General features: G+C 59.7%; 7 protein-coding genes across 7 annotated transcripts; 2 read left to right on the top strand and 5 right to left on the bottom strand.

The window, feature by feature from the left end:
- Nucleotides 1-395: 395 nt before the first annotated feature.
- On the bottom strand, nucleotides 396-2,162 carry SPSK_00112 (uncharacterized protein; the record flags this gene model as incomplete). Its single annotated transcript, XM_016727092.1, has 1 exon — nucleotides 396-2,162. One exon carries the CDS (start codon nucleotides 2,160-2,162, stop codon nucleotides 396-398), a length of 1,767 nt encoding a protein of 588 aa, XP_016586433.1.
- A 1,034-nt stretch (nucleotides 2,163-3,196) lies between these two features.
- Nucleotides 3,197-4,331, top strand: SPSK_00145 (ubiquitin-conjugating enzyme E2 J1; the record flags this gene model as incomplete). Its single annotated transcript, XM_016727125.1, has 2 exons — nucleotides 3,197-3,245; nucleotides 3,328-4,331. The coding sequence occupies 2 exons, from the start codon at nucleotides 3,197-3,199 to the stop codon at nucleotides 4,329-4,331; spliced, it is 1,053 nt and encodes a 350-aa protein (XP_016586434.1).
- Nucleotides 4,332-7,502: 3,171 nt separating this feature from the next.
- Nucleotides 7,503-15,247, bottom strand: SPSK_00068 (uncharacterized protein; the record flags this gene model as incomplete). Its single annotated transcript, XM_016727048.1, has 2 exons — nucleotides 7,503-15,124; nucleotides 15,181-15,247. The coding sequence occupies 2 exons, from the start codon at nucleotides 15,245-15,247 to the stop codon at nucleotides 7,503-7,505; spliced, it is 7,689 nt and encodes a 2,562-aa protein (XP_016586435.1).
- Nucleotides 15,248-15,844: 597 nt separating this feature from the next.
- On the bottom strand, nucleotides 15,845-17,148 carry SPSK_00136 (uncharacterized protein; the record flags this gene model as incomplete). Its single annotated transcript, XM_016727116.1, has 2 exons — nucleotides 15,845-17,024; nucleotides 17,108-17,148. The coding sequence occupies 2 exons, from the start codon at nucleotides 17,146-17,148 to the stop codon at nucleotides 15,845-15,847; spliced, it is 1,221 nt and encodes a 406-aa protein (XP_016586436.1).
- A 1,641-nt stretch (nucleotides 17,149-18,789) lies between these two features.
- Nucleotides 18,790-19,359, top strand: SPSK_00180 (cyanate lyase; the record flags this gene model as incomplete). Its single annotated transcript, XM_016727160.1, has 2 exons — nucleotides 18,790-18,822; nucleotides 18,895-19,359. The coding sequence occupies 2 exons, from the start codon at nucleotides 18,790-18,792 to the stop codon at nucleotides 19,357-19,359; spliced, it is 498 nt and encodes a 165-aa protein (XP_016586437.1).
- A 3,210-nt stretch (nucleotides 19,360-22,569) lies between these two features.
- SPSK_00166 (uncharacterized protein) lies at nucleotides 22,570-23,346 on the bottom strand (the record flags this gene model as incomplete). Its single annotated transcript, XM_016727146.1, has 2 exons — nucleotides 22,570-23,190; nucleotides 23,272-23,346. The coding sequence occupies 2 exons, from the start codon at nucleotides 23,344-23,346 to the stop codon at nucleotides 22,570-22,572; spliced, it is 696 nt and encodes a 231-aa protein (XP_016586438.1).
- Nucleotides 23,347-24,631: 1,285 nt separating this feature from the next.
- On the bottom strand, nucleotides 24,632-26,464 carry SPSK_00105 (uncharacterized protein; the record flags this gene model as incomplete). Its single annotated transcript, XM_016727085.1, has 1 exon — nucleotides 24,632-26,464. One exon carries the CDS (start codon nucleotides 26,462-26,464, stop codon nucleotides 24,632-24,634), a length of 1,833 nt encoding a protein of 610 aa, XP_016586439.1.
- Between the last annotated feature and the right edge of the window lie 507 nt (nucleotides 26,465-26,971).

Raw genomic sequence — 26,971 nt, forward strand, 5'->3', positions numbered from 1 at the left:
CAGATACTGTACACGCAGCCAACCGCAGCTAGCAAGCGACGCGCTAAAGTCTCCTAAAGAGCAGGTGAGTGGGGGATGCAATGCCTGCTGTAGGACAGTTTCAGGTGACGTGACGCCTTCCAGCGCTGCAGTTTGATATTCATCCTTTACTGCATTACGGTGTACTTGTTGCCCAAGCTACTACCTCTTGGATTAGACAAATTTGAAGAGCTGTAAATTGAATCCGAGTATTTCACGGTGAATGTGTATCTGTGTCTGCGTGCTTTGCAGCTTGTCCTTTCCTCTGACGGTCGTCATCTCTTTATCCGTTTCGATCTCGTCCTCCCCCAGATTCATCACCGTCCTTATTCTGCCTTGTGTCTTCGTGGCCTACCAGACTTTCCTCGGCGACGCTTCTACGCCTGCGAGTACACCTGCGAGTCCGCCTGCGACTCGGTGTCCTGGCCGTCGTCCATGAGCAGCATCCGCGCCGCGCCCTCCTGCACATCGTAGGACAGCGTCATGTCCACGTTGCGTCCGTGGATCTCGGCGGCGCCGGCGCTCAGAATGTTGAGGAAGGGAATGTAGTCGTCCGACTCGCGGAACTGGCAGCGGCTCGACTGCGACTCGCAGTGCTGCATGAGGGCATTGACCGTCTCAAAGAGGACGAAGCACGACGGGCACTGGACGCGCACCTTGGAGTGCGCGGTCTCGGAGCGCAGGTGGCCAATGAGCCCGCCGGCGGTCTTGAACAGCTTTCCCACGCTCTGGCAGCTGGGGTACGGGCAATTGAAGCGGCGGTTGGCCTTGTTCTCGTAGCGGTAGACGCTGAAGTTGGGGTGGTCCGGGTGGTGGATGGTGATGCCCATCGTGCGGGGCGAGGTGTTGTCCATGGCGTGGGCGAGGATGTCGCCGCCGTCGCCGCCGCCAAGGTCGCGCGCGCCCATGCCAGCGCGGGCAGCGGCCCGCCACGAAGCGACCGCCGCCTTGACTTCATCGGGGTTGCTCCGGCTCGAGAGACCGGCGATGCCAGCAAGGTTGGCGAGGTTGGCAAGGCCGGCACCCAGGGCCGGGCCTGGATTGGCGGGTGTGCCACGCGGCGCCGGCTTGGTTGCTGGTGCAGGGTGGCCGCCGGGGCCGTCACTGCCATGGCCGTGGTGCGTAGCGGCCTCGGGCTTGAGCATGGTCTGGCCCGCCCAAACGCTCAGGCCCTGAAAACGCTGGTGGACGGCGTTGAGATGGTCGTCCGTCAGCAGATCGGGCGCCTTGGAGTCACCGTGGCGGAAGTCACGAACCACTTGGCGGTGCTTGAGCCTGTCCATGTCCGCTCCAGCGCCAACAGCCAGCCCATCCGCGTCCGCATCCGCGACCGCGTCCTCGTTTTCGTCCTCGTCCTTGTCCGCCTTGGCTTTCCCCTTGCCTTTGCCCTTCCGGTCCAGGATGCCGCCGACGCCCATGTTGCGCTGCCGCTTGAGAAGCAGCGCCTCCGAGGCCAACGCCGACGTGGGCGGGACCGCATGGCCGTTGTTCTCGCTTCGGTTCACGAGATTGCCGCGAATGCCGCTCGCCGTCGTCGTGCGCACGGTCTCGAGCTTCGACTCAGCCGCGACGGCGGCGGCCTCGCGGGGGTCAATGTTGATGAAGGTGCCAAAGTCGCCGACGGTCACGCCGCTGTGGTTGAAGATGCCGAGCTGCGTCTCCCGGCTCGCCACCGCGTCGGGGGCGACGACGCCGTCGACGGCGGACTCTGCATTGACGTTGAAACCACCGTCGTCGCGCACCGAGCCGCCGCCACCGTCGAGGGCGGCCTGGGCCGCCGCACTTGCCAGAAGATTGGTGGCCTGCACTTGCAGAGCACGGCTTTCCTTGACACGGCTCGCCCGAATGTGCGGGCAATCGTCGTTGTCGAGATGGTGCATGAGCGCGTGCAGCCGGGTGAAGAGGGCGCGGCATCCGGGACAGTGCAGCTGCTGCTTCACCGGGTGGTTCAGCTGGTAGTGGCGGACCAGGCCCTCAAACGTGCGGTGGTCCAGCTTGCAGACATGGCAGGACATGTGCGACTTGCGCTTCGTGGTCCGGATCATGTCCCATTTGTGCGTGATAAGGGCTTCCTCGGTGGCAAAAATCTGCACGCCGTCTGCGCACTCGAAGCACTGAAAGAGCTTCTCGTCGTCGTCCTCCATGGCCGACGTAGTGAGGTTTATGAGCGGGGATCGTACGGGCGTGAGTCGTGAAGCTGCGAAAGTGTGACGATGTGAATATATGACGATGTGAAATTGTGAAAGGAAAGACAAAATCTAAAGAGCGAGCGATGCCATTGTGCCACACAAACGGAAAGAGCTGATCCATTGTTTTGTGTTTGCACAACGCCCTGAACGAGAAGGTGCGATCGAGAGCTGCATCCTGGGCTCTTTCCGTGTAAGTCAATGCTCACTGCAGTTCTTGCCAGCTGCTGCCACTTGGCAGATACGGTGGCCATGTCTACTCTGCTTCATGATTAGGTCAGGCGAGTGTTACGAGCTTCCAAGAATAATTAGAGGAAGGCATCCATTGAACGCTTGTCTGTATGAATGAAGCAAATGTCGTCCTCGGCCTGGTCACGACGAGAGTGATGGGAAGCTCACGGCCGTCGCTCTTGTCCTCACTTGTAGCGCGCTGCGGCGAAAGCGTAGCAACTTCAACGGCATCTCTGTCGAAAGCAAATCATTGGCCCTGGTAGGGACGTCTCGTTCTCGCTTTCACGGAATACATATTGCGTTGTTTGTTTGCCCTTGCGTGACTGTCTCTGCCTACTGTAATTAATTTTTTTTTTTTTGGTCATAAATGCGGCACATCAATTTCAGGGGCAAGCTGGCCGGTCGCTGCTTCCAGGACAGGACATGTGGCTTTCTGGCGTGGCGGCACACTACACGAACAGTACGAGCCCAGCCTGCCCAATAAGGCAACAACTATCACGCTAGCAACCCCCCAAATGCGCCTCCAAGTCCCAATCACGTCAGCACCGACGGAGGCCGCGGGCAGGCTACTTTAGCAGCCTCCACTATTGAACCCAAAAGGCCAGCCTCGCCTTTACATCGACAAACCGAACTCTATCACCACCTTTAGGTTTCGTGGACCATTTCGTTTCTCTTTCTCAACCTTCTCACTTTGTCACTTCAACTCATCTCCTCACCGAAGAATCGTCGCGCCATCGACGTCATCCCGCCCATTGCCCATCATGGCTACGTCTCGGCGAAATGCCAAGTCGCCCACAATCCGGCGCATTCGTGAGCTTCCCTCCCCCCATCCCCACGGCGTCTTTCGCATCGTCGTTTGATACTAACAGGTCCCCTTTTTTGTTCATGGCAGTCCGCGAGGCACAAGAACTTGCCGCGTCGCCGTCCGCCGATCTGGCCGCGGCGCCGCTCGAGACCGACCTCTTCGAATGGCACTTTACCCTCCGCGGACCGCCCAACTCCGTGTACTCCGAAGGCATCTACCACGGCCGCATCGTCCTGCCGCCGACGTACCCGCTGCGCCCGCCGTCGTTCCGCTTCTCCACGCCCTCGGGCCGCTTTGAGGCCAACCGCGAGATCTGCCTGTCGATTAGCGGGCACCACGAAGAGACGTGGCAGCCGGCCTGGGGCCTGCGCACGGCCCTCGTCGCGCTGCGCTCGTTTATGGAGACGGACCCCAAGGGCCAGGTGGGCGGCGTGGAGGCGTCGGACATGGTGCGGCGGCGGCTGGCCATCGAGAGCGCGTCGTTTGTGTGCACAGGGTGCGGCGGGCGGACAAACGCCGCCATTCTGGAAGCGAGCGCGGCCGAGGAGGCGGCCGCCGGGGGGTCGGCGGCGACAAAGGAGGCAGACGTGGTGCCGGCCGAGCTGAAGCTGGTGTTTCGGGACGAGCTGCCGACGCCCCAGACGGCGCCAGCGGGCGCGGCATCAGAAGGATCAGGAGGATCAGGAGGACCGACCGCACCTGCTGCTGCACCGGCGACAACGACAACGACAGCGACGCCCACACCCGCAACACCATTAGAGGGCCAGCTGCCGTCACCACCGCCGCCACCGCCCGCCGCGCCTGCACACGCCGTTCCCGCCCCGACACCGACGATTCCTCTCCCCGACGCACAACCGGCTGCTGCGGCAGTGGCAGCCCCGCCTGCACCCGCACCGGGCCTTACGATTGCCGCTGGCCGCGTGGCCCGCCGGATGCAGCCACAGACGGCGGCACCAGCACCAGGCCAGCGTGACATGCAGAGGCGCGTGCGGCCCCACTCGGACGAGGCGGTGCCTGTGTGGGTGGACCGGACGATTGTGGTTCTGAGTGTGGTTCTGGGCGCCATGCTGCTGCGGTTGGTCTTTGGCTGAAGAGGCACGGCACGAGACAGACAGACATAGAAGGAGGGCCACATGCCGCAGAGGGCATCGGGTTTCGGATGATTTACTAGGAGTTGACGGTCCATTTCTGGCGTTATGTTATACCAGTTCACATATAGATCCCAATCTATTCAAAGGGACAAACTATGAATACACGTTTTTGTTGAGTTAGTACCTTGGGGTTCCAGCAGCCGCAACGATCAGCTGCAGAGCATAGTCAAGATCTGCAGGCGGTAGTTCGAGGGCGGAGTCAAAGGTGGGCGAAGATGACCCGCAACAGTGCAGTAAAGATACGTCAACAAAAGTAGAAAACTGGTTACTGTAACATTCTCGTCATTTACCCGAGAGCATCAGCTCAGCGTCTACTTATGAAGGTCATGCATCCGAACAGGCAGCAGCCCTACATGGACCGAAACGACGGCCCGTTGGAACGTAATTCACCGCTCGTCATCTGTTGTCATGGTCTGTCTGGCAACACGCCTTTTATGCCTTTTCTACCTGCCGTGGACCCCCGAGAGGCCTGACACATATGTTCGTGCCCAACGATGCGCATCGGATTCGACGGCCATGTGTGCACAGAGTCGCAGGGCCCACGCGTTACGTGTCATGCGCGACCGCGATGAAGCGCCCGACGTGACGTTTTGACAACAGCGGCCACGGGCCGCTCCGCGTGCCGGGCTGCGGCTACCCCGTGATTGCCGAGCGCGCAGTGGAGCAGCGATTTGCGCACGGGTTCCACGACTGGGCCCAGGACCGGGTGACGGAGCGCGAGGTGCACATGCTGCGCTACATGAACTACGTGACGGACCAGCCGGGCTGGCACGACGCCGTCTTGCACGACAAGACAGACGCAGACGGGCTCGCGCGGTGGGAGCGGGAGGCCGTGGCCAAGTGGCCGCTGCTGAGCCCGCGGGCCTTGGCTTGGTGTCGTGCCGAGCTGCGCGACAAGGCCAAGCAGTTCGCGGCAACCGGAGGAGGCCTCGTGACCGTCTTCAACGCCGGGGCGCGCGTGTGCAAGGCAGACGGCCTGCTGGCGCCGGCGTTGCTGAGGCGCCTGGCCGCCCACGTCGAGGCACTGGTGCACGACCATGACCAGGAGACGCAGTGGGGGCCGCAGCGCGTGCAAAGGCAGCGTCAGGTCGTCCGTTCGGACAGCCATCTCAACCAAGAGAGCGACAGCGAGACCAACGACGACAGTGGCGCGGACCGTCTGGCCGGTCCGTCGGGGGCCGAGACGCAGACGACCGTGCAGGCGACCCCCGGGCTCGTCGACCCAAACTGGCTGCCGCTCGTCTACGGACAGACACCCGTGCTCGCGCAGGGAGGCCGCGTCGGGTGCGCCGGTGCGGTGGACGCCATGGGCCGGGGCGTGCTCGAGCCACTGCCCGTGTACCGGTGGCCTCGCCATCTCGAGCGGCCGCGCCGCGGCGGGTGGCGGCCCGTGCGCGATGGGCGGGGCCGACGGCTGTATGACGGACTGGCCTACCGCTTCTCCCCGCGTTTCCAGTGGCTGCCGTGCGAAGTGCAGTTCGCGCCGGCCCGAGAACCCCCGGTGCCCGGACACGCAGATAGGCCGCTCGGCGTCCGCATCACGTCGTACATCAACAACCTGCACCCCGTCCGCCACCACGCGCTGTACCGGGACATTGGCGCCTGCATCGCGGCCGCCATCCCGGCGTGGAACGAGGTGCTCATGCTACGCAGCAAGGGACCCCACCCGTGGCACTTTCAAGGCCGCGACCCGCCACGCATCCGCACGTTTGGCGTCACGTGGTCGCCGCCGCGGCCGGCATGGGCGGCGGGCCTCGCGGCCGTGGATACGGCGGCAGACAAAGGCACACCAGAGTATCAGGCCGCCCGCGCCCAGGTGCTGGCGTACCTCCGCGAGCCCGAGAACCCCCTGGCCGCGCGGACGCCGTGGTACGAGCCCAACCTGCAGGTCCGGCACACGCTGTCGCACGCCATGAAACAGAAGCACGGCTACATCGCGGCGTGGGAGCATCCAGAGCCGGGCGTGGCGTTTACGTACGAGCAGTGGAAGGCCGGCCACGCCAGCGTGCCCGTGGTCCCGCCGCCGGAGGAGGAGCGGGTCGATCTGGCCGACCACAAATACTACACAGTCTCGCTGGCAGACACGTTCCAGGCGCAGGGCATTCAGGTGGTCGTCGAAATTGGGAGTCTGGAGCTGTGCCCGGGCACGTTCCGCCGCGGGACCCGTGGACGCTCACGGGCACACTCAACGACCACATTGTCGCAACGGCCGTCGTCTACTTTGCGAGCGACAACGTGACAGCCGACGCGGCGGGCCTGGACATCCGCGTGGAGGCCGACATCGAACCGCCCATCTACAGCCTCGACACGTGGGCCGGCGCGCCGTACCATTCGTCCTGGCCACTGGCCGACGTGTACGGTGTCGTTCCAGAGCCCGCGCACGGGCAGGTGGCACCGGACTTCTCGGCCCGCGCACCGCCTGTGCAGGAGCTGGGCACGGTGGTCGAGCCCGACGGCCGCCTGGTTGTGTGGCCCAACGCCGTGCAGCACCGCGTCCGCCCGCTCGCCCTCCGGGACCCGACGCGGCCGGGCCGTCGGCGCTTCCTCAAGCTGCACCTCGTCGACCCGCACTACCGCGTCGTGTCGACGCGCAACGTGCCCCCGCAACAGCGTGCGTGGTGGGCAGTCGCGGGCTGGGATCGCATCGACTGGGCCGCGCGGGGCCTGCCGCCCGAGCTGGTCGGCATGATCGGCAATGACGTGTTCGCCGCGCCGTGGCCCCCGGCGCCGGAGGAGGCCTGCCGGCTCTGGACACGCGCACGGCGTGAGCAAGCGGCCGTCCGCGGCGCGACATTCTCAAAGATGTACAGGTCCCGGTTTGAGGAGTAGCGAGTAGCGAGTAGCGAGAAGCGAGAAGCGAAAAGCGAAAAGCGAAAAGCGCCGTAGGTATGGTGTACAAGGATGCATATAATGTACAAGACCCGCGAATCAAAATCAAATACTTGCTTGACCATCAACCTCCAAGGCATCAATACCAAAGACGATTGGCGCAACGTAAAGAACAAAAACGCCCGAACAATGCACAAATAGAACAGAGGCGACAGACACCAAGACTGAACCCAAAAACTGATACCAATAGTACAACACCACCAAGGCAGCACCCTGTCTGCATTACGCGTCGTCGCCGTCGTCGCCATCTCCTTCGTCCTCCTCTTCGCCCTCACCGTCTTCGACAATGTCGGCCAAAGACGCGTCCCCGCCATCTCCGTCTCCATCGCCCAACTGGCCGTTGTCGACGCCGCCGTCTGGGACGGGCCCATCCGCCGCGACATGCATCTGGCCCACCAGCAGCCACCACCATTCGGACACGGCATGGCTGTTGGGTGGGCTGTCGACTGTGTCCACAGACGCGGCAGTGGTTGTCGTTGTCGTTGTCGATGTCGTCGTCTGGTCATCACGACGGCCGCCGTGGAGAATGCCCGCTGCGGCCGCCCAGTCCGTTAGCATCTGCACTTCAAACGGCTCAATGACCGGCCGCAGGTGTGCTGCCGTCTGCCCAATGGGCATCGCGCCGCGGGTGGCCAGCACAAACACCACGGCGCCCGCCAGCCGGGCAAACCATGCGCGGTCCAGAACGCCAAAGAAGTCGCGCCAGATGGGCATCTCCTTGTGGGCGCCCATCCGAGGGGGCGGTGGAACCCGACGATTGGTCTCGCCGTCTGCATGGCCACCGCCATCACCACCATCACTACTATCACCACCACCACCATCCGTCGTCACAGACGTCGCCACGTGCTGCAGCATGGCGGCCAGGTCGGCATCGTCGTTAAAGACGTACGTGTCCGTCGGCACGATGCGCGTGCGGAACCGCTGGTAGTGTTTGGGGAACTTGCGCGACTCGTAGTTGCCCGTCTCAAAGCCAAAGGGAATGTCAGGCGCGTCAATCGCCTCCACGGCGACACGGCCGTGCGCTTGCAGGTTCATGAGCGCCATGACCATGCCGTCGTCGTTGGTGTCGACCGGGATCTCGTACGCCGCATCCCTTGCCGCCGCATCCCTTGCGCGGCGAAAGCACGCGTCCAGTTCGGCCTTGAACGCAAACGCCTGCCGGAACTTGTCCTCCACGGCCGCCTTGTCGAGCGCATTCTCGTAGGCTTCCGTCAGCGTGTACATGCGGCCGCCCAGAGCCATCATCGACTTGGTGCGCCGCAGGATGCGGTCGGTGGTCAGGTTCGAAATCACCGTCTGCAGCAGGGCGTTCGTGGCCGTCTCGTCGAGCACGCCAGCGCTGCCGTTGCCGATGGCCGTGGCCCCCAGGCTGCCCAGCGTGAGCAGCCTGCGCTTGATGCTCGAGGGCTGATAGCGTGCATGGGGCGTGCCGCAGAGCGCCCGGATCCACGAGCGGGCCACCATGTACCTCAAGTCGTCAATGGCGCCCGCATGCACTGCCTCGGCCGGCGTGGTGGGCGGCGGCTTGTCAAGGGCCGTTGCCGCCGCCTCGGACGCCGTGTCGTGCAGCCGGTTCCAGACAGAGCGCGAAACGTGGAAGAAGTCTTCCCGCCAGCCGGCCACGCGCGACGGAGGCAGGTCGATCAGCGCGTGGCTCGCTTCCAGCGCGTCTCGCGTGGCCGGCAGCGTCTTCGTGTCGTGGCGCATCAGGCGGAGCGCCCAGCCCACGACCCGGCCCCAGTCATAGGCCAGGACGTTGTCGTAGTCGAGCGACGGGACGGCCTGTTGCTCGTAGGCGTCAATATAGGCCTGCTGGAACCGCTCGGTAAACTTGTCAATGTACGGCAGGCGCTCGCGGCGCGTGTTCTTCCAGAAATTGCGCAGCGCCGAGAGTCTCTTATCCGGGAACAGCCGCATCATGAGGCCCCAGTCAATGGCCTGCCCCAAGCCCCCCAGAAGCGTCCGGACCACAACAAACGCGGCCACAAGCGTGTCGTTGGCCGTCCAGTCCACGCCGCCCGTCTCAGACGACGCTATGGGATGGTGGTGGACATAGTCGGCCGGCTTCTGGGGGTAAGCCGTGAGCTCGCGCCGCGAGCTCATGACGTACTTGGCCTGCTGGGTCTGCTTCTCCCGCAGCGCCGCCAGTTCGCTGCTGCTGCGTGCCCATTTCTTACGCTGGGCTGGTGTGGTCGGTGCCAGGTAGTTCGCCGCCGTGTCGTCCGCATCCAGCATGCCGTATGGGATCGTATTGACACTGTACAGGTTCTTGGGCACCCATCGCAAGGGTGGCTGCGCGTAGGGGTGAGGGTTGGCGTCCGGTGTACTCTGTGTACCCGCTGCAGTCGCCGAGGCATCGTCCGCGGTCGAGTGCGGTCCTGGGAAGGCCAGGTTGAGGAACACGTAGCGGGGCGCCACACTGGAATTGCGCAGAAGATCGCTTCCGGCCTGTGACATCTCCCAGCTTCGGCAGTACTCGAGGTCGCGGTAAAATATGCCTTCGGGCGTGTCGCTGAACGCGGGCAGCTTTTGGTTGGCACGCAGCATGGACGCGCATTCGGCGGCGGTCCGGGGCAGATTGGCGCGCACCAAGGCCTTTTTTGTCGGCATGAATCCGTCCATGGTGAAGCTGGCGTCGCTCTGGCGCTCAAAGGACGTCTCTGACAAGATGGGCCAGGCCCCCGGAGATGTTCTGCGCAGGTCGTAGAGCCGTTGCGTCTTGGTAGCGAACTTGTACGCACGCGGTGGCGGCAGTCGGGTTGCCTGGCTTGCAATGTGCCGGCCCACGGCGTTGTAGGCAAACCCTTCTTCTGCGTCGTGGCCATCGTCGAGCTGGGTGTTAGGCGGCAAGAAGTGGACAAACGTCGTGAAGCCGTCTGAGCCGTCGGTCCTAGCCGTAGCAGGCTTGGTCTTGCTTCGGTTCCGGGGCATGGGCATGTCGTCTGCCGACAAAAAGAACGATGCTGGAAGGCTGTCAAGGCCCGGGTTGCCCGTGTTGACAAAAGGGCGTGCCGTAGTGCTTCCTTTGCCAGTGCCAATGACAGTGCCCGTACCGTTGCTGGTTTGGTCTGGCCGGACCGTGCGAAGCGCTGGGTCGATGTCGGCTTCGTCGTCGTGCTCCTGCCCTTCGCCGCCGTAGAGATTGCCCAGTGCCTTAAATAGGGTATGCTCCGGGGCCGGGCCCGTGCCAGTGGATTTCGTTTTGCGACGCTTGGGCGTCTGCTCGGCCGCGGGGCTGCCAATGATGTCGCCCGCCGTGAGCGTTGCTTTCCGCTTCCCGTTGGGCGTTCTTTGCTGCGACGGATCGCCGTCCTCGTCGCCGTAGCCAACAAGACGGACAGAGTGCGCCGTCGGTCTGGCCGCTTGCGGCTGGTCGTAGAAGGGCGCGCTGAGGACTTCGATCTCGGGCTGCAGCGCGCGTCGGCCTCTCACGTTCCGCCCGGCTTCCTTGTCGAGAATCTTCAAAATGGCCAGGTCCTTCTCCGTGGGTGCAAAGTCGTCCGGCACATATGTCTGCGGGAAGATGGCTTGGATGCGCGCTTTAAATTTGCTGGCTGTGGTCGAGCCGAAAAGGTCCGTGCCGGGGCGTGCCAGGAGGCGACAGTAGATGAACTGGCCCCTGGCGTCGCGGAATCCAAACGTGTGCTCTTCGACGCCCTTTGCCATTTCGAGCTTTTTGACCGCAGCCTTGACAACCGGCAGCGTCGGCGGGTCTTCGCCCGGGAACCTGCGGGTGTAGACACAAAACACAGCGTACCACAGAGAACGGTCGCCCGGAAAGATGCCGCCGTAGTAGTCGACCAGATACTGTATGATCGCCGCGACAATGTGTGAGCGCAAGGAGGACGGCGTCAGCTTCGTGCCATTCTTGGGCAGCGGCGGCATCGTAAAGCCTGCAGGCCCTGTTTTGCCAAGCGAGCCGATGCCCTCCATGTCGACGTGCGCGCGACCTGCAGGGGCAGGAGGACGTTGTGGCTCCTCTGTACGAGCCGTCGGCTGTTGCAGAGCGGCCTTGTCCACGAGTGGCGGCGTGTTGCTCTTCCGGCCGGTTGCAGCCAGCTCGTCACTCGCTCCGACGGCGTCCTCCATCGGGGTGTCTTCCATGACCACCTGAGCGGACAGTGTAGCTAGCGGCTTGGATGGCGGTGTGGTGTCCGGCAGTGTATCGGGCACGTTCAAAGGGCCGGCATCCATATCGACGTCCACGACCCGTGGCGGCGACTCGTCTGTCAAACCCAGCCACACGTGGGCCGCGCTGACAATGCCGCGGGGCCGATCGGCTGGTTCGTCGTCGCTGCTGTCCGAGTCGTGCAGTCGGTACGGTCGACGGCGGTTGCCGTGCACCTTGATCGACTGGCGGCCTTCTTTCTTGGGCGACACAGACGACGTGGCCGACTCGGACGCGACGGAGAGCGCCGGCGAGTGGGACCGGGTCGACGCTGACGACAGAGGCGAGGTTTCCCGGAAGGCGCCAGCAGGCTGCTTTCGTTCGCGAAGCGCACGGCCGCGGACGGTACGGCCTCTGGCCAGCCCTGTTCCGTTGTCGTTGTCGTTGTCGTTTTCGTTGTCCCTCTGCTCTGCCAGCCGTCTTTCTGCATCGCGCTCCTCCTTCTGCTGCCTCTTCTTGGCCTCCCTTTCTTCGGTCGAGATGGGCACGTAGTTGGGGTTGCAAGCGGTCCGCGCCTTCGTCTGGTGGTACTGCAGACCCAGCAAGTTCTTCCAGACGCCAGAGCACGTCTCGCAGACAAAGTCCTTGGTCTCTGCTGCTGGCCGTCCCTGCTTCTTGTTCTTCTTACCGCGTAGGCGACCACGATTTGGTGTTGGCACGACGTCGCCGTGGCCGTCTTGTTGTATAGCTGTGGTCTCGCCAACTTCGTCGTCGTCTTCTTCTTCTTGATGGGACTGTTGATTCTGAGGCTGCTTTGGCTGATTCGGAGATCGCAGAGCGATTAGAGCATCACGCAGGACTGCGGCGAGCTTGCCGTTGTCGTCATTCTCGTCATCCAGTATGAAGACAAAGGGCCACGTTGTGTCGGATTTGCCTTTCTGCCGGCCTGTATCGCCATCGTTGTGAGCTTCGTCGCCGTCACGGACCTCGCGTGCTTCCAAAACAATGGCTTGGCCATCGCCACCGGGTGCCCTGCGGATGACCGGATCGCCAACCAAGTTGTCGGTTGCAATGGTGATGGGCTCTTTTGAGTTCGCTGGGCGGCGGCCGCGACGGGGGGTGGCAAAGGCAAACGTGAGCGTCTTGTTGTCGTTGTCGAAGGTGAGGTGACCCGGTTTGCCGTTGTAATGGCAGGCAACCGGCACGAGGGTGCCCGCCTCTGGTCGTCCCTGCCCGTTTTGGACACTTTGTGTACGCCGGACATCCGGACCCTCATCTTCCCGGTCAGACCTTCCGTTTCTGTACACCTCGGCCTCGTCGTCTTCCTTGTCGGCCGCGCTTGCCGCGACTGGAGACTGTTCTTCCGTAACAGGAAACCTCTTCTTTGGTGGCCGTCCGCGCTTGCGCTTTGGTGGTGATGATGTCGTTTTCGCAGAGTCGGCAGCCTCCTCCAGTTCTTTGTCTTCCTTGCCAGTGTCTTCGGCTTCAGCGGCGGCCTCGGCTGGCTTGACCTTGGGTGGACGCCCACGCCTCTTTGGTGTCACAGGGGCGGCAACAGGCTGCACATCAGTGGCGTCGCCGTTCTCCACGATGGCTTCAGCTTCGACCATTTCTGTATCGGCGTCTTCAGTTTCATCGGGCTCGTTGGGCTCGTCGGGCTCTTCCGGCTCCACCTCTCTGACCTTGGGCGGCCGTCCTCGCCTGGGTTTGGGCGGTGGCGTGCCTGCGTCGACGCTGTGATCTGCACCAACTCGGGGCGAACCATGGTCTCCTCTTCCTCTGTCCCTGCCGCGGGGTGTATTCTTCTTGGGCCGGCCGGCCCTCTTGCGTACATGCAGCGCGGTGCACCTGGCCTCCTGCTCGGCCAGCTCTTGGGCCGTCATGGGCGGCGGCAGCGGCGCGAATCCGTAGAGACGGCGCAGCTCTTCGGCCGGCCGATCGAACAGCGTGCCGGCGTCGCGCAGCGCCCAGAACGTGGCGGCGTCGGCGCGTGTCGCGGCCGACGCTGCCGCCGTTTCTTGCTCAATGGCCTCGAGGGACTCGCCGTGGCTGATGCGCTCGGCCAGCTTGGCGTTCTCGAGGGTGCGGAAGAGGTAGGCCTTGTTCTTGCCGACGCGGGCGGGCTCGCAGTGCAGCTGGAACTGGCGGAGGTGGTCGGGCTGGCTGCCCGGGCGCGCCATGGCGGTGACGAGCGAAAACACGTAGCGGGCAAACGACGGGCCCAGGGTGGCGCGGCAGATCTCGGGCGACGTGATGCCGTCGATGCCGGCGCGGTCGACGGTGTCGTAAATCAGGTTGGCCAGGGGCACGTCGAGCGCCCAGGCAGGTGTCGAGCGGCCGGCGACACGGCTCCCCATGACGCTCGTCCCGGCCGCAGCATCGTCATCGCCGTCGCCGTCGCCGTCCTCCTCGTCCTCCTCGAGCGCCGCCATGCTGTCCAGCTCCAGCTCGCTCTGGTGGTCGCCGCCCGCATACGACAGCCGGCCAAGCTCCTTCTTACGCTTGGCGCGCAGCTCGGTGATGGGGGCGCGCCGGCGGCCGGCGGCCAGGTAGACGGCCCACTCGCCGGGGGTCGGGTCGCGCTCAAACTTGATGCAGTCCTTGAACAGTTGGCGCTCGTCCGGGCGCATGGCGGCGACGTACTTGAGGATGCCGGAGGCGACAAACTCGCGCGAGGCGCGGGCCAGCGTGCGCATCTGCCAGCGCAGGCCGACAATGCCCAGCTTGACCTTGAGGTCGACGACGCGGATGACGCCCCAGGCCTTGACAATGGCCAGGATGGTCTGGCCAAAGGAGGCAAATTCAATGGCGTCGCCGATCCAGCGGTTGCGCCAGGGCACGGGCGCGAGGTCCTTGGTGAGAAACTCGGGCGAGAAGTCGATGCCGCTGCTGGCGAGATCCTTGGACGACAAGAGGGCCGGGGTGGCGTCGTCGTCTGCGGTCGTTGCTGCGGCCGTTGCTGCGGCCGTTGCTGCTGCTGTCGCCGGTTCCGGTGCGCCAGAGTCGAGCTCGACAGGCGCAAACTCGGTCAGCCACAGCATGCTGGTGCGGTAGCCGCGGGCAATGGTGGTGCGCTTGACGGCGTAGCCCTTGGCGGCCAAGAAATCCGTGCGTTTCGGGACAGAGCGCTTGTCCTGGCCGACGTTGTCGCGCAGGTCGGCCTGCAGGATGCCCTTGGTGCGGGCCGACGCGATGCCCTGCAGGCACTGCCACTCGAGCATGGGCACTTTCTTGTAGTCGACGTCGTGGCCGGTCAGCGTGTACCAAATGGTCTTTTCCGTGGCGTACAAGCGTGGCCGTGTGCTCGGGTCCTCATTTGCAGCGGCTGCAGACGCGGAGGACCGGTCACCCGCACTCTTGCGGTTTCGTTTCCGCTTTCCATCTTTTGCCGGGGTTGCGAGTGATGCTGCGGCCACGGCAATCTTGTTGTCCTCGGCGTCCTCCATCGCCGGGTCAACTGGGTCGTCTGCCACGGGCGGCTGCGGCTCGGGAAGGGCGAGGGCATCGTCCAACGACAGGTGGCCCCGGTCGCCGTTGCGGCCTACCAGGATCTCGGGCCGCTCGACCAGCCAGTCCCAGGTTTTGCGGGCCAGTGGCATGTCGACAAACACGTCTGTCGACGCCGCGGTTGGTGTATGGCTGCCGCCGCCACTGTCACCGTCCACGACTTCTGTCTTGGGCTGGGAGCGACCATTAAACCGGCTCACCGCCGTCACAAAGTCCGCCACGCGGAAGCCTGGCCGGTGTCAGTATACATTCTGTGCAACAGGCGACGTGGACCGCAATACGCACCTGTCTCGCCGCAATAGGCCGTCTCGGCGACGAGCCAATCGATCAGCTCGTCGAGTCCTCTGGCCATGGCTGCGTTGCGCGTGGCCACATCTGGGGCGGTGATGAGCTACTGCGTAAGAGAATAAGGTGACAGTGAACTTTAAATGAAATGAACGTCCGAGGTAGCTGATGGATGCTGATGTGCTGTGGATGTCGTTGATGATAAGCAGCAATAAAAGGCAAAAAAGTGTAAATGGAGCTCCAAAAAATTGCACAGGGCGGGGCTCGAACGCGTGTAGTCTTGCGCGCGCAGCGTGTTTTGCACTGGGGCAAATGCCAGAATTAAAGTGGCTCCACTTTTTAAGTTCGCCACAGCTCAAAGCCCAAAGGCAATGCCGACAGCTGTGTTCTCTACCCTTGTCCAGGTAGCGCAGAGCACGGAAAGATGGAACACAGCAACCTACTGCATCGTCTTGGGCTCGCATGAGATCTACGCTGTCACAGCCAATTGTTGTCTTGTCTACGTATGTGTCTGGCATGGGACGTAGTTGCAATGACGAGTCGCAGTCACGTGGTCACGATGAGAAGGGATTCGGTTGCTTTTGGTTGATGCTCTAGACCGCACCAATGATTGTATTACCGCTTTATTCACGGTTGCTACTTGCTCTCGGCTCTCGCTGTATCCTCACGTTGGGAGGACCCGCGTGCCCTTGCCTCGGGCCCGCTCGCCGGGTTTCGTGACACGGCCCGCGGCCACGGCACCCAGTCGCCGGTTGACGCCCTTCTTGGCCGACGTGCCGACCTTCAGCCGGGCCACCGCCGCCGCCACCTCGGCACTGCCTTGCCCGCCGCCTGCCTTTTTCTGCTGCGCAAACTTGAACTTGCTGCTGTCAATCTTGGTCAGCTCCGGCGGCGCGGCGACGGTGCCGTGGACGCCAGCGCGCACGGTGCTCTGGGTAGCGGCGGCCTTTTTGCGGTTGAACGCGGCCCAGACGTCGTCGTCGTCGGCCGCGCCGTAGTTGTTGGCACTGCCGCCCAGCGTTTGTAGTTGCTTCTTCTTTTTCTTGCCGTTGGCGCCGCCGCCCTGCTTGGTCGCCAGGCCCTGCTGGAAGTCGAGGCGCCACTTAACGCCCAGCGTCTCGTCGAGCTCGGCCTCGCGCTCTTCGGCCTCTTCGCGGGCCTCGGCCTCGCGCTCCTTGATGCGCGCGTCGTCCAGGCGCCACTGGTCGTACAGCTTGTGCAGCTTGCGCTCCTGCTTGGTGCGGTACGTCTTGGCGATGCCGAGCGGGTCCTTGCCGCCGGCGCCGCCGGGCGTAGACGATTTGACGAGACCGGCGAGGGGCAGGGCCGCGTCGACGCGGGAGGCAAACTCGGACAGGCGCTCGCCAGGGCGGATTGTGAGGGCTTCGGTGGGCGCAGCATCTGAAGCAGAGGCAGAGGTAGAATGAGGAGGAGCTGCAGCTGCTGCTCCTGCCGCCTGCGTTGTGGGCGCGCCAGCCTCTTCATCGTCACCCCCGGCCGTCGTCGCCGCTGCCGCTGCTGCTGCTGCCCGCTCTTTTGCTAACCGCTGCTTCTTCTGCTTCTTCGTCTCCACGACACCCGTGTCCAGGCCCTGTCGAACGCGCTTGCCGCCTGTCAGGGACATGAGCCGGCGGAAGGCGCGCGGTGTGTCATGGCTGGCCTTGGTACTGGCGCTGATGCTGTCCTTGTTGGCCTCGCGTTTCCGTCTTGCGGCGGCACTTGTTGCGGTGGCACCCTTGCCTCCTTTGGCCTTGCTCGACTTGGTTGTGCTCGTCTTGGCCGACTCGGTCTTGGCTGGTTTTGTAGGCAGTGGCCGGGCGATGCGGTCTGGGGGGAGGTCGTAGCTGTACGGAGCAAGCGGGTCAGCGGGTCAGCGGGTCAGCGGGTGGAAGTGACATGGAGGTGGCTGCTAATGGTATATTCTTACATAGAGGCATCTTGGTCCCGCCGAGTGTGTTTGTGAGGCATTGTGGAAGGCTTGGAGGAGGGTTGGATAGGACAGAAGAAAAGGAAATCGACAATCGATCGTGAATGGGCGCGCAACGAAGGCGCCCCGTGGTTACGTGGTCGCGGGGTCGCCGAATAGTACCGTTCAGACTCAGAAGAGAACCGAAAAGATCTTGGTGTGGGTTCTGGTTGTACGATGTCGCGACGTTGTGTATAGGCTCGAATGCGTTGTTGTAAGATGGTTCTTACTGCAGAAAAAGCTTATCGTATTTTTTTTTGGAAGTTGTTATCGATAAGCAGATTGTTCCGACAGTGTAAGATACGTTCGACCTAAACACCTCCATTTTCAGCCTTTAGACTAAGTCTTTAGCAGCTGTTTGGGCATCTTTCTAGGCTCCTTTCTACAGGGAATATCCACTAACACGAGGAGTGGGTCTCAACAGAGCAGGCGCGAGCCACTAAAACACTCCATTTCTGGCTTTACACTGCCATCGAACCACGATCAAGCATGAGCGTCTCCCAATAAGAGACAAACATCCGCATGTCCTGCTTCACTTGGCTGCGTTGCGAAAAATAAAAGTCGACAGAAGAGCTTGGCTTGCATCCACGTCCCAGAAGTTGCACCATTTCACAGCACGCTCTTGTACCTCGCCTCCCTCCCCTTCAGTATCTGCCTTGTCCTGGCCCGTTTTCATGTTTTTTTCTTGTCCGGACTGTATCTAGTTTGTTGTCCGTACAAAGCTCGTCAATCTTCCAACTCTAATAACCTCACTTCTCGTCTACTACTTGCCTCAGTCTTGACTATGAAATCACTTACAGGCACACGTACGCGGCCTCATGGTGCGATGGCGGAGCCTGTCAGCATGGCCGTTGAGTGCACATCACATAGTGGACTACCCTTGTCAGCGAAAGAGTGGATTCGTTACGCGTAGACGACATCTGGGCGGCCTCGCGGCTGGGTTGCACGACGATGCAATGGGTCCAATGTCGAGAATACAGAGTATCGCCTTGTCCATAAATTGGCTACATTCGTCGACTCTTGGCGGAAAAGAGGAGCAAAAGTGGAAGCTGCTTGGGAAGAGGGGAGATTGAGGGCTAACAGATGCCGGTTTATGTCCGAGCCACGAGAGCTCGAGGAAGGAGCTGTCCGTGTGGTACAGGGAAAGAGCGACTGGCGAGCGTATTCTGGCCATTTCTACAGACTTTCGAGGCATTTCTGTTTTTACTTGCATTTCATTCTGTTTGTCTTTTCTTGGATTTTTTTTGTTTTCCTTTGCCAAAAGTGAATATCATGATGCCCATTATTTCCATTTGTTTTAGTACGTAATAAAGAATATGAATCGTAGCTCATAGTTATCACCCTATCTCCAGATTGCGGGGTCAGCGCATTGCCACGCTTTGGAGAAGACCCATCGAGATGTCGCATCGCTCTTGCCGTGCTTGGCCATTGTATCTATCCATATATCCGTCTCCCTTGTCCTTTTGGCAGCGGGGTTTTGTCACAAGTTAACTTGCCAGAAACATCTCAGGACAACGAAACACCAAGAGCATATCACAATATCGAGACAATATTAAAACAATATAAAGACTAAGAACTGAACAAAAGCAGCTTTGCTCGATATTTACGACCCATAGACAACTCCACATCCACCAACCGCCAACATGCCGGACCAGCCCAAGCTCGCGTCACTTGATGTATGTCGAACTGGAAAGGAAACACACTTAAAGAAAAGCATTGCTAACAAGTTTGGCCGCACGGCCATCTAGGACTCCATCGTCTCTCGCCTCCCTTCGCACGCCCAGTCCCTCTTCGCCGCCAAGACCGAGCGCGGCCTCACGTTTGCCGCCATCGCCGAAGCCCTGGGCCGCAGCGAGGTCGCCGTCGCCGCCATCTTCTACGGACAAGCCACCGCGTCCGAGGAGGACGTCGCCAAATTGGCGCCTCTGCTGGGACTGGACCAGGCGACCCTCCTCTCCCAGATCGGCGGCGTCTTCCCCGACCGCGGCCGCGCGGGCCCGATGCCGCCTGTCGAGCCGTTGATCTACCGGCTCTACGAGATTGTGCAAAACTACGGCTACGCGTACAAGGCGGTTATTAACGAAAAGTTTGGGGACGGCATCATGAGTGCGATTGCGTTCAGCACGACGGTGGACAAGGAGGTGGACGGGGACGGCGTGGCGTGGGTGAACATTAAGCTGCGCGGCAAGTGGCTGCCTTTTACGCGGTTTTAGGGGAGATGGCGCGTTGAGCAGGCGAAGAATAGATAAGAAGCAAGGTCGATGGCAAGCGACGACAAGTTGAGAAGCAGGATGACAAGAAGAGGGATATGGGCGTCTCAAACTACTGGGAATAGATGTTTGGATATTTCGAGGCTACGTCGTTGGCGAGAAAACAGAATGACCCCGGCTGAAACCGAAAACGGAAAATGTAGGTTGTACAGATGTAAATGAACTGAGGTGCATGCGCAGTACTGGCGGCCAGCTTTGCGTCAAGGATGCAGGGCGTCTTGATGTCGCCTCACAAACATCGACAACAGCAACAAATAAATGGCTTCCGAAGTGCAGCCAACACAACGACGGCAGAAAGATGTCGGATCGAGTTGGTTCAAAGAGGAGGAAATGGAGAGAAGAAAGTGAAGAAAATACCACAACAAGATGCACTTCCATTGGATTCTGGAGGTGATTGTGTCGCTCGAGTGTTGTGGTAATGACGACGAGATGCACCAATTGAGAGCACTGTTAAGCGAAATCCACTGTACCGAATATAACGCTACAGTATAAGTCCGGAAACGTGGGCGCTGAGACATGGTCGGGGTAGAACAATCGCAACGCTAAAAGCGGAACAATAGCAAGGCTGCCGGCGCTAGCAAGCAAAGGGCTCTTTGATGCCAGCCTCGTCCACCAACAGCCTCGCAAATGTCGACAAACGACGTCAAGCGAGGTTGGCATCGACGATGGGCGAACGAAAATGTCCATTCAGCAGAAAGCAGAGCAGTTGCAGTAAATTTCTCTTGCTTTACTCGCCTGCCCTTGTTCCTGGTTTAGCCCAGAGTCGAGGACGAATCAAAATGTTAATTAACAAAGTAACAATTCAAAAAAAAAAGAGAGAAAACGAGAAAACGAGAAACGAAAACAAAAGTCACCATCGTGCATTTCTCTACGAAAACTGACAGGCAGCAATAGTATGAATGTCTTCTCTGTGAACAGCTGATCTCTCGTCTCTCCTCGGTCCCGAGCTTCCAGTCTAGAACGTGGCCGGCGTCTTCTGTAATGTCCACGTCTTTGACCGAGGTGAGAACAATACCAACGCTAGCAACAGGACAATATCAACCAGGACAAGGCAGACTTCGCCAACGAGACAAACAAAACAAAAAAATACAGCCAACATATGCTTCTAGAACAGGGACAGAACAAAAGGCTCGTCGTACGTTCCCCCGGCATATTGGTGCAGAACGAGGCAGGACATGGAATCGGGTGTCGGTGGGCGTTGCCGACCACGAACACTCATGCGGCAACCAACAAGACAACGTTTTGCAACGCACCAAAGTGGCTTATCCGACGATTGTTCGAGTCAGTCAAATCTAGGAGCATGCTCTCGTAAGGTCAACATCTCTTTGAAGTCGACGATTCTTGCTATGATTGTCGACCATCAGATCCACTCCATATCCACCCACACCATCTACATTTCTCTCTCCTCTCTCCTCTCCACTCACCTTGATAGTACTCCTTTCTTTCAACCTTGTAAAATGAACAACTTGCATTGACAGGGTCACCCTCCTTTCTCTTTCGGGCTACCGTAACCTGATGCAGTCCACGTCCACGAATCCAGATAGATGGCAATGTCCGCCATCCCGTTTTGACCCCTTCGGTCTCCCTGAAGGCCCTTGCTATTGTCCTCTTGCACTCCTAGCCGTGCGTCTTATGTCTCCGCCCCTCCATTCTATTGATATTGTTCCTCTCCCGCCAGAGGCAAGCCTGAACATGCTTCTTTCTCTTGTCGTTTCGTTGAGTTTCCTTTCTTTTCTGCTGCTTTTGCCTCCATGTTCAGACTCCCTCGCGACATGTTGGATGGTCATCTGCGTCCTCTAGCGTGATATCCTCCTACTTTCTTTATTCTTCCGTCTTCTTCAAACATGCTTCTTTCAGTGCGTGTTCTCTCTGCCTTTGACAAGCTTCTTTCAGACATCTGCTCGATGTCGACTCGCTGAGAAACAACACACCAACGTCACAACTCCACCACTCCCCTGCGTTTGACCGCCCGACCATACGCTGCCTTGATGACTTCACAGTCTTCTCTACCGTGTCTCTCTGTTTCTCTCTGTCTCTGTCTGTCGACTCCTTCTCAACCAATTTGACCGTCGATTTCGCATATATATAGTCCCCTTCTCACTCGTCTTCATCTCATAATTTTCCCCTTCTCTTCTCTTCATCCACAATCATCGCTTCCAATCTTCACTTCTACATTTTCTATACAAACTTTTCTTTGTTTTTTTTTAAAAACCAAATCCACCACAGAATCAAAATGGACGCCCAGACCGCTACTCAGTCTACCCAGGTTGGCTACGTCACCGGGGGCTCCTGCACCATCATGTAAATCGCCGGTTCTTTCTTGTTCCCCGAAATGGAACAGAAAAGCGGCGATGTGCATGGTTCTTGTCTCCGCCTCTGAGAGAGAGCTGATTGTCAACAGTCTTTGAGGGCTTCCCTCTGAGATCGCTCTCCGGACGAGACAACATGATGCTACAACGACCCGACAACAACAAAAAAAGAAAAAGAAAAAAGAAAAAAAAAACCACTTGTTTTTCGGCTCCCGATAAAAAAAAACACTCCCTTTCGAAACAACTCAAAAGAGTCTGGAAAGAGTACAGTCCCCAAAACCTCTTTCAATATACTTCTTAATCTTCTGATGGAGAAACGGTGCAAGAATGGACGGAGAAGCATTCGCCATTCATTGTTTTTGTCTTCTCTCCAGACCAACGGGCTGTCTGCATCATGCTTTTTGTTCCCATTTCTCTTATCTTTTCATTTTCATATCTGGTCTCTATTTATGCTCTTGTCCTTGGATAATCAATAATCGGGATCTTGGGATGGAAACGGGAGGGAAAGGGTGGCGGGAACGGGGAAATTTGTTCGCAAAGGGTGGACAGCTTGCCGGTGCGGACGGACCTTGCCTATATGTTTCCTTTTTTCTTATTCTTGCTCCTAATTTTCTTCTCGACAGAGCACCCTGTCCTATAGTAAAATACAGGCCCACGACTCGACATGGTCGTGGGTTCTTTGAACGAACCTTTTTTTAATACTCAATACGATGTGATTTTTCAAACCTGTCTTGACTTGCATGTGATTCATTGTGGCTGCTCGAAGTGACTCTACCGTTTCATTTTCAAAGTCTCTCTCTATCAATACGGCAATACGGCCATCAACAAGATCCGCCACCGCCACTCAACGGCGCAGCCATCCCTTGCCGTTCTCCACGTACCCCCGCTGCTCCATCTTGTCCACGTCCTCCTCCTTGCCGGCCGCCCAAAAGTCCAGCACCGCCGGCAGTTTCGTGTACGCATGGAACGCCGCCTTGTCCCGGAACCGCATCAGCAGCCGCGCGTCCGTGTCGACGTCCTGGCTCGCAAACGCGACCCACGTCAGGATGCCGCCGTCCTGCGTCGGCGCCGCCGCCTCAATGGCAGGCGCCAACGCCGTCAGCCGCGCCGCCACGCGGTCCCGCGCCTCGGCCGACGTGCACTTGATCTTGACGTCGTACATGAAGCCACAGGCGCGGCCGTCGCCGGGCCGATCGAGAAAGCCGCCGACGCGGGCGTAGTGCTGCAGGTCGAAGCCGGTGGTCATGTTGGGCAGGGCGACGGGGATAAACTTCGTCTGCATGGTCGGGCTGGTAAAGTGGACGTGGTAGAGGCTGTCGCGCTTGTCGTAGACCTCAAAGGCAAACATCAGCGGGGTGTTCTCGACGTCGTCGGCAAAGTCGCAGGGAATGCCGAAATAGTACGTTTCGGTGGTGGGCTCTTCGGCCCAGACGTACTTGGCGAGTTCATCGTAGGCGCCTTGCCACTGGGAGAGTCAGCGGTTGTTCTTCCGTGTGTCTATGCAATTGTTTTCTGCAAAGAAAATCCATGGGCATGAGGAACCTACTGTGTTGTATTTGCCTGGCAAAAAGTGCACAAAGGCAAAGAGGTAGAGTTTGTCGTCTTGCGTAGTAAAACCCATTGTAGTAGCTGGGAGTGTGATGGGGTATGGGGAAGGTGAATATGGAAGCGAGAGGGAAGAAAGCAATTAAATACAAATGCAAAAAGAAGACGAAAAGTTTCGTCGTCAACTGCTTCCGTCGAGACTGTTATATAAAAGAACAACATACTTCACATGCCTTATTCCCAACAGCAGAAGAGGCCATATGAAGAGGGGAAACACTTGCAACAGCTTCGACAAAACGAACCACCAACACGTAATAGTAGATTCGTCTCAAGTTTCAAAGCATCAAAAGTATGGGGTAGCAATGCCCTCTAGCGGCACCTCGATGGAGCTGTCTTGGAGTAGTTTTTCGTGTTAGGAGCAATCGCTGACTCGCCTTTCTTCGGCAGCCGTAGTCCGACGGTATACGAATTGGGGACGGCGCTCTGTCACCATATCGCAGCTTGGTGGAAACTGAATTCGACGGTGTTATGTCAACTCTCGAGCGCCGTCTCCAAAAGACCTACTGTGGAGAATCGACTAACACGGATAGACAGTTGTGATTGGCCGCTGTCAAGGTCACAGGAAGTGGAAAGAGCGGAGACAGGGACCACACCCACCCGAGCCACCCCAATGCTCAGTGTGGGGGACAGCTCTTTCCCTGCAAAGCTCAAAGCATCTGTGGCTCGGATTGCTTTACCCGGATTGGGCAAAGGGAGACCTGCGGAAGGTGCGATTGGTGTTGTCCTCCGTCCTCTACATCATGTGACGAAAGTGGACTACAGGCACATCGTTGGCAGTCTGTAGCCATTGCTGGATCGCCATGGAAAACGACTGGCAGACCTTTCTCAGCGACGGCCTCCGTGTGGACCATCTCCGTCCGCCCACCGATGGCCGTTCGTGTCCGCTGTCTGTCGTGTGTGTCTACTGACCGGCATTGGCTACTTTTCTTGTGTTCATTATTTGGGGTCAGTCGCTCTTTCCTGCACATCTACAAATCCACGGTGGGTCCAGGATGGTGGAGGACGGACAGGAGGCAGGAGCGATAGACGCTGCTTGCCACCGTCACGTCATCCATCGTAGAGTAAAACACAAATTGTCACAATATTTAATCCTCGTTAAACATGATGGATTATGCGGTATATGAACGGTTGTCCGTATACAGAGTACAGTGTGTACTAGAAATCAGGTGCGTGGTATCGATGTGGTGATCTTGAACTGTCCTGTCAACATCCCCTCTCCTCCTGTCCCCATTCCAACAACGTATCCATCCCTTTTCACAGCACTCCCAATTGCCTCACCCCTCACTCTCCCTTTCAAACCTCTAGTGGTACTTGTTCTTGTCGGCGTTGACGTCGTTCTCGAGGTAGATCTCAATCTTGTTGTTCATCTTCTTGTCAATGTCGTTGCAGCAGATGCAGGCGATGATGGCGACAATGCCAAAGGACAGCGACGACAGCGCCGTCGTGCGCACGCCCACAACATACGCCTGCTGGTAGGCCTTGCCGGCGGCGGCGATGATGGCGTCGGTGATGCCGGGAACCGCCTCGAGGGCGGTGGCGCCGAGCGGCAGGGCGGCCAGCAGGGCATCGACCGAGGACGCGGGCAGGCCGGCGGCCGTGGCCGCGGCGGGGACGAGCGCCTTCATGTTCTTGGTGGTGACGTTGGACAGGATGGTCGAGAAGACGGTGATGGCGACGGCGCCGCCGGCGAAGCGCGACACGCCGGCGAGACCCCCGGCGATGCCGAGCTCGACCTGGTCGGTGCCAAACTGCACAAAGGCAATCGACAGATACTGGGCCCAGCCGAACCCGATCTGCTCGATGAATACGAGGGCAATGGCGAGGCCCTTGCGCTCGGGCGTCACCAGCCCCATGAGGGCGCCAAAGAGGACCATGATGAACACGGAGCCCGTCAGCGTCCAGCGCCAGTGGCCGATGCGGGTGCCGAGGACAGACAGCAGGAAGGCGCCGAAGCACAGGCCGAGGTTGGCCGGCAGCGTCAGCACGATCTGGTAGCGGAAGCTCGTGTTGGCGTCGGTGAAGAAGACGTTGATCATGGTCGGGTAGATGACGTTGATGGCATAGTAGAACATGGTGACGACAAAGGCGGCCACAAACGGCGCCGTCAGGTCGCGGCCCCGGCCCTTGGTGAAGACGCGCGTGGGCGTCAGCGGCTGCTTGAGGGGCACAAACGTCTCGTACAGAGCAAAGACGAGCAGCGTGCCGAGGCCGGACACGAGCGTGCCGACGACCTTGGGGTCGCTCGAGGGCAGCTGGATCGAGTAGTTGATGCCGACGAGCGTCAGCACGGCGGCCACCGTGAACAGCAGGGCGCCGCCGTAGTCGAGCTCGCGCACGGCCTGGCGGAACGGCAGACCGCGCGGGTGGGCCGGCGGGTAGTAGTACAGAAACAGGCCGAGGAACGAGAGCGCGGCGGCAATGGCCGGGCCGTAAAACAGCCAGCGCCAGGCGGACGTGCTGACGGCCACGGCGAAGCGGCCGGCCACGGGGCCCACGACAGCACTAAAAAGCACAAACAGGTCGGCAATGACAATGGCAATGTGGCGCCACTTGTTGGGCAGCAGCTCGGGCAGCGCAAAGGCGGCGAGCTGCGCGTTGCCCGCGCCAAACCCAATCAGGCCCATGGCCGCCAGCATGGCCGTGTTGTTCTTGGCGGAGCCGCCGACAATGAAGCCGACAAACAGCAGCACGTTGCCGCCGGTGATGAACCAGCGCCGGCCAAACAAATCGCTGTTGGCGCCGCAGATCATAAACGCAATCGTGATCGTGATGAGGTAGATCGAGACGTACCACGCGTACGCCGTCGGGTCGCCGAGCAGCGTGGCGACGGTGGGCGCGCACGAATTGATGGCCGGCACGATCCAAAAGGAAATGCCGTAGCTGGCCGACAAAATAAAGACGACAATCCACGTCTTGAAGGTGACGTCGTAGTCTTCGTCGTTTTCGGGAATGTAGCTGTGCGACGCTGTTGTACCGGCCGCACCGCCGCCTTCCGCGCGCTCGACGGCGGCCTTTTCGTTGTCGTGCGGGCCCACGGCCGCCGAGGCCTCGTGCTCGGACGAGCTGTGCTCCGTGGCAGCCGCAGCGGGCACCTCGTGAGCGACGGCTGTCTGGGCAGGCTGCGTGTCAGCCATGGCGAGAAGATAAAGGAAAAACAAAAGATGTGTTGTTGGGGTATCTGGGTATCACGACAATAAAGAAAACAAAACGAGATGAGAAAACACGTCTCCGAAGTATGGGAGAGAGAAGGAGAAAACAAAAGAACAGAAGGGGTCAAGGACAGGGGGGTGGATGCACCTTGATATAGACTGAGCCCAGGGGACAGTCAATATGACATAAATAAAAATAAAAAGACGGCAAATAGGTAGGGGGTAGCTCTGGGGGTCAATGGGAGTTGGGAGGTTGTGGTTGGATCGACGACAAGGGGCGACCGGCGTAAATTCACACCTGTTTTGTTTGGGTAAGCTTGTTTTCTTTTCTTATTTTTTTTTCTCCTCTCTCTTTTGTTTTTCCTGTCCCTTTTTTTCCTTCTTCCATATTGTCTTCTCCTGAGTACCATCTTAATTCTTTTGGAGTTGTATTCAAGGCCTCTCCGGTTGACAGCTATGACCGAAGAACATTGGTTCATTCTCATCTCTGAT

This window comes from Sporothrix schenckii (genome assembly GCF_000961545.1).
Source record: "Sporothrix schenckii 1099-18 chromosome Unknown Cont46, whole genome shotgun sequence".
Lineage (NCBI taxonomy): Eukaryota > Fungi > Ascomycota > Sordariomycetes > Ophiostomatales > Ophiostomataceae > Sporothrix > Sporothrix schenckii.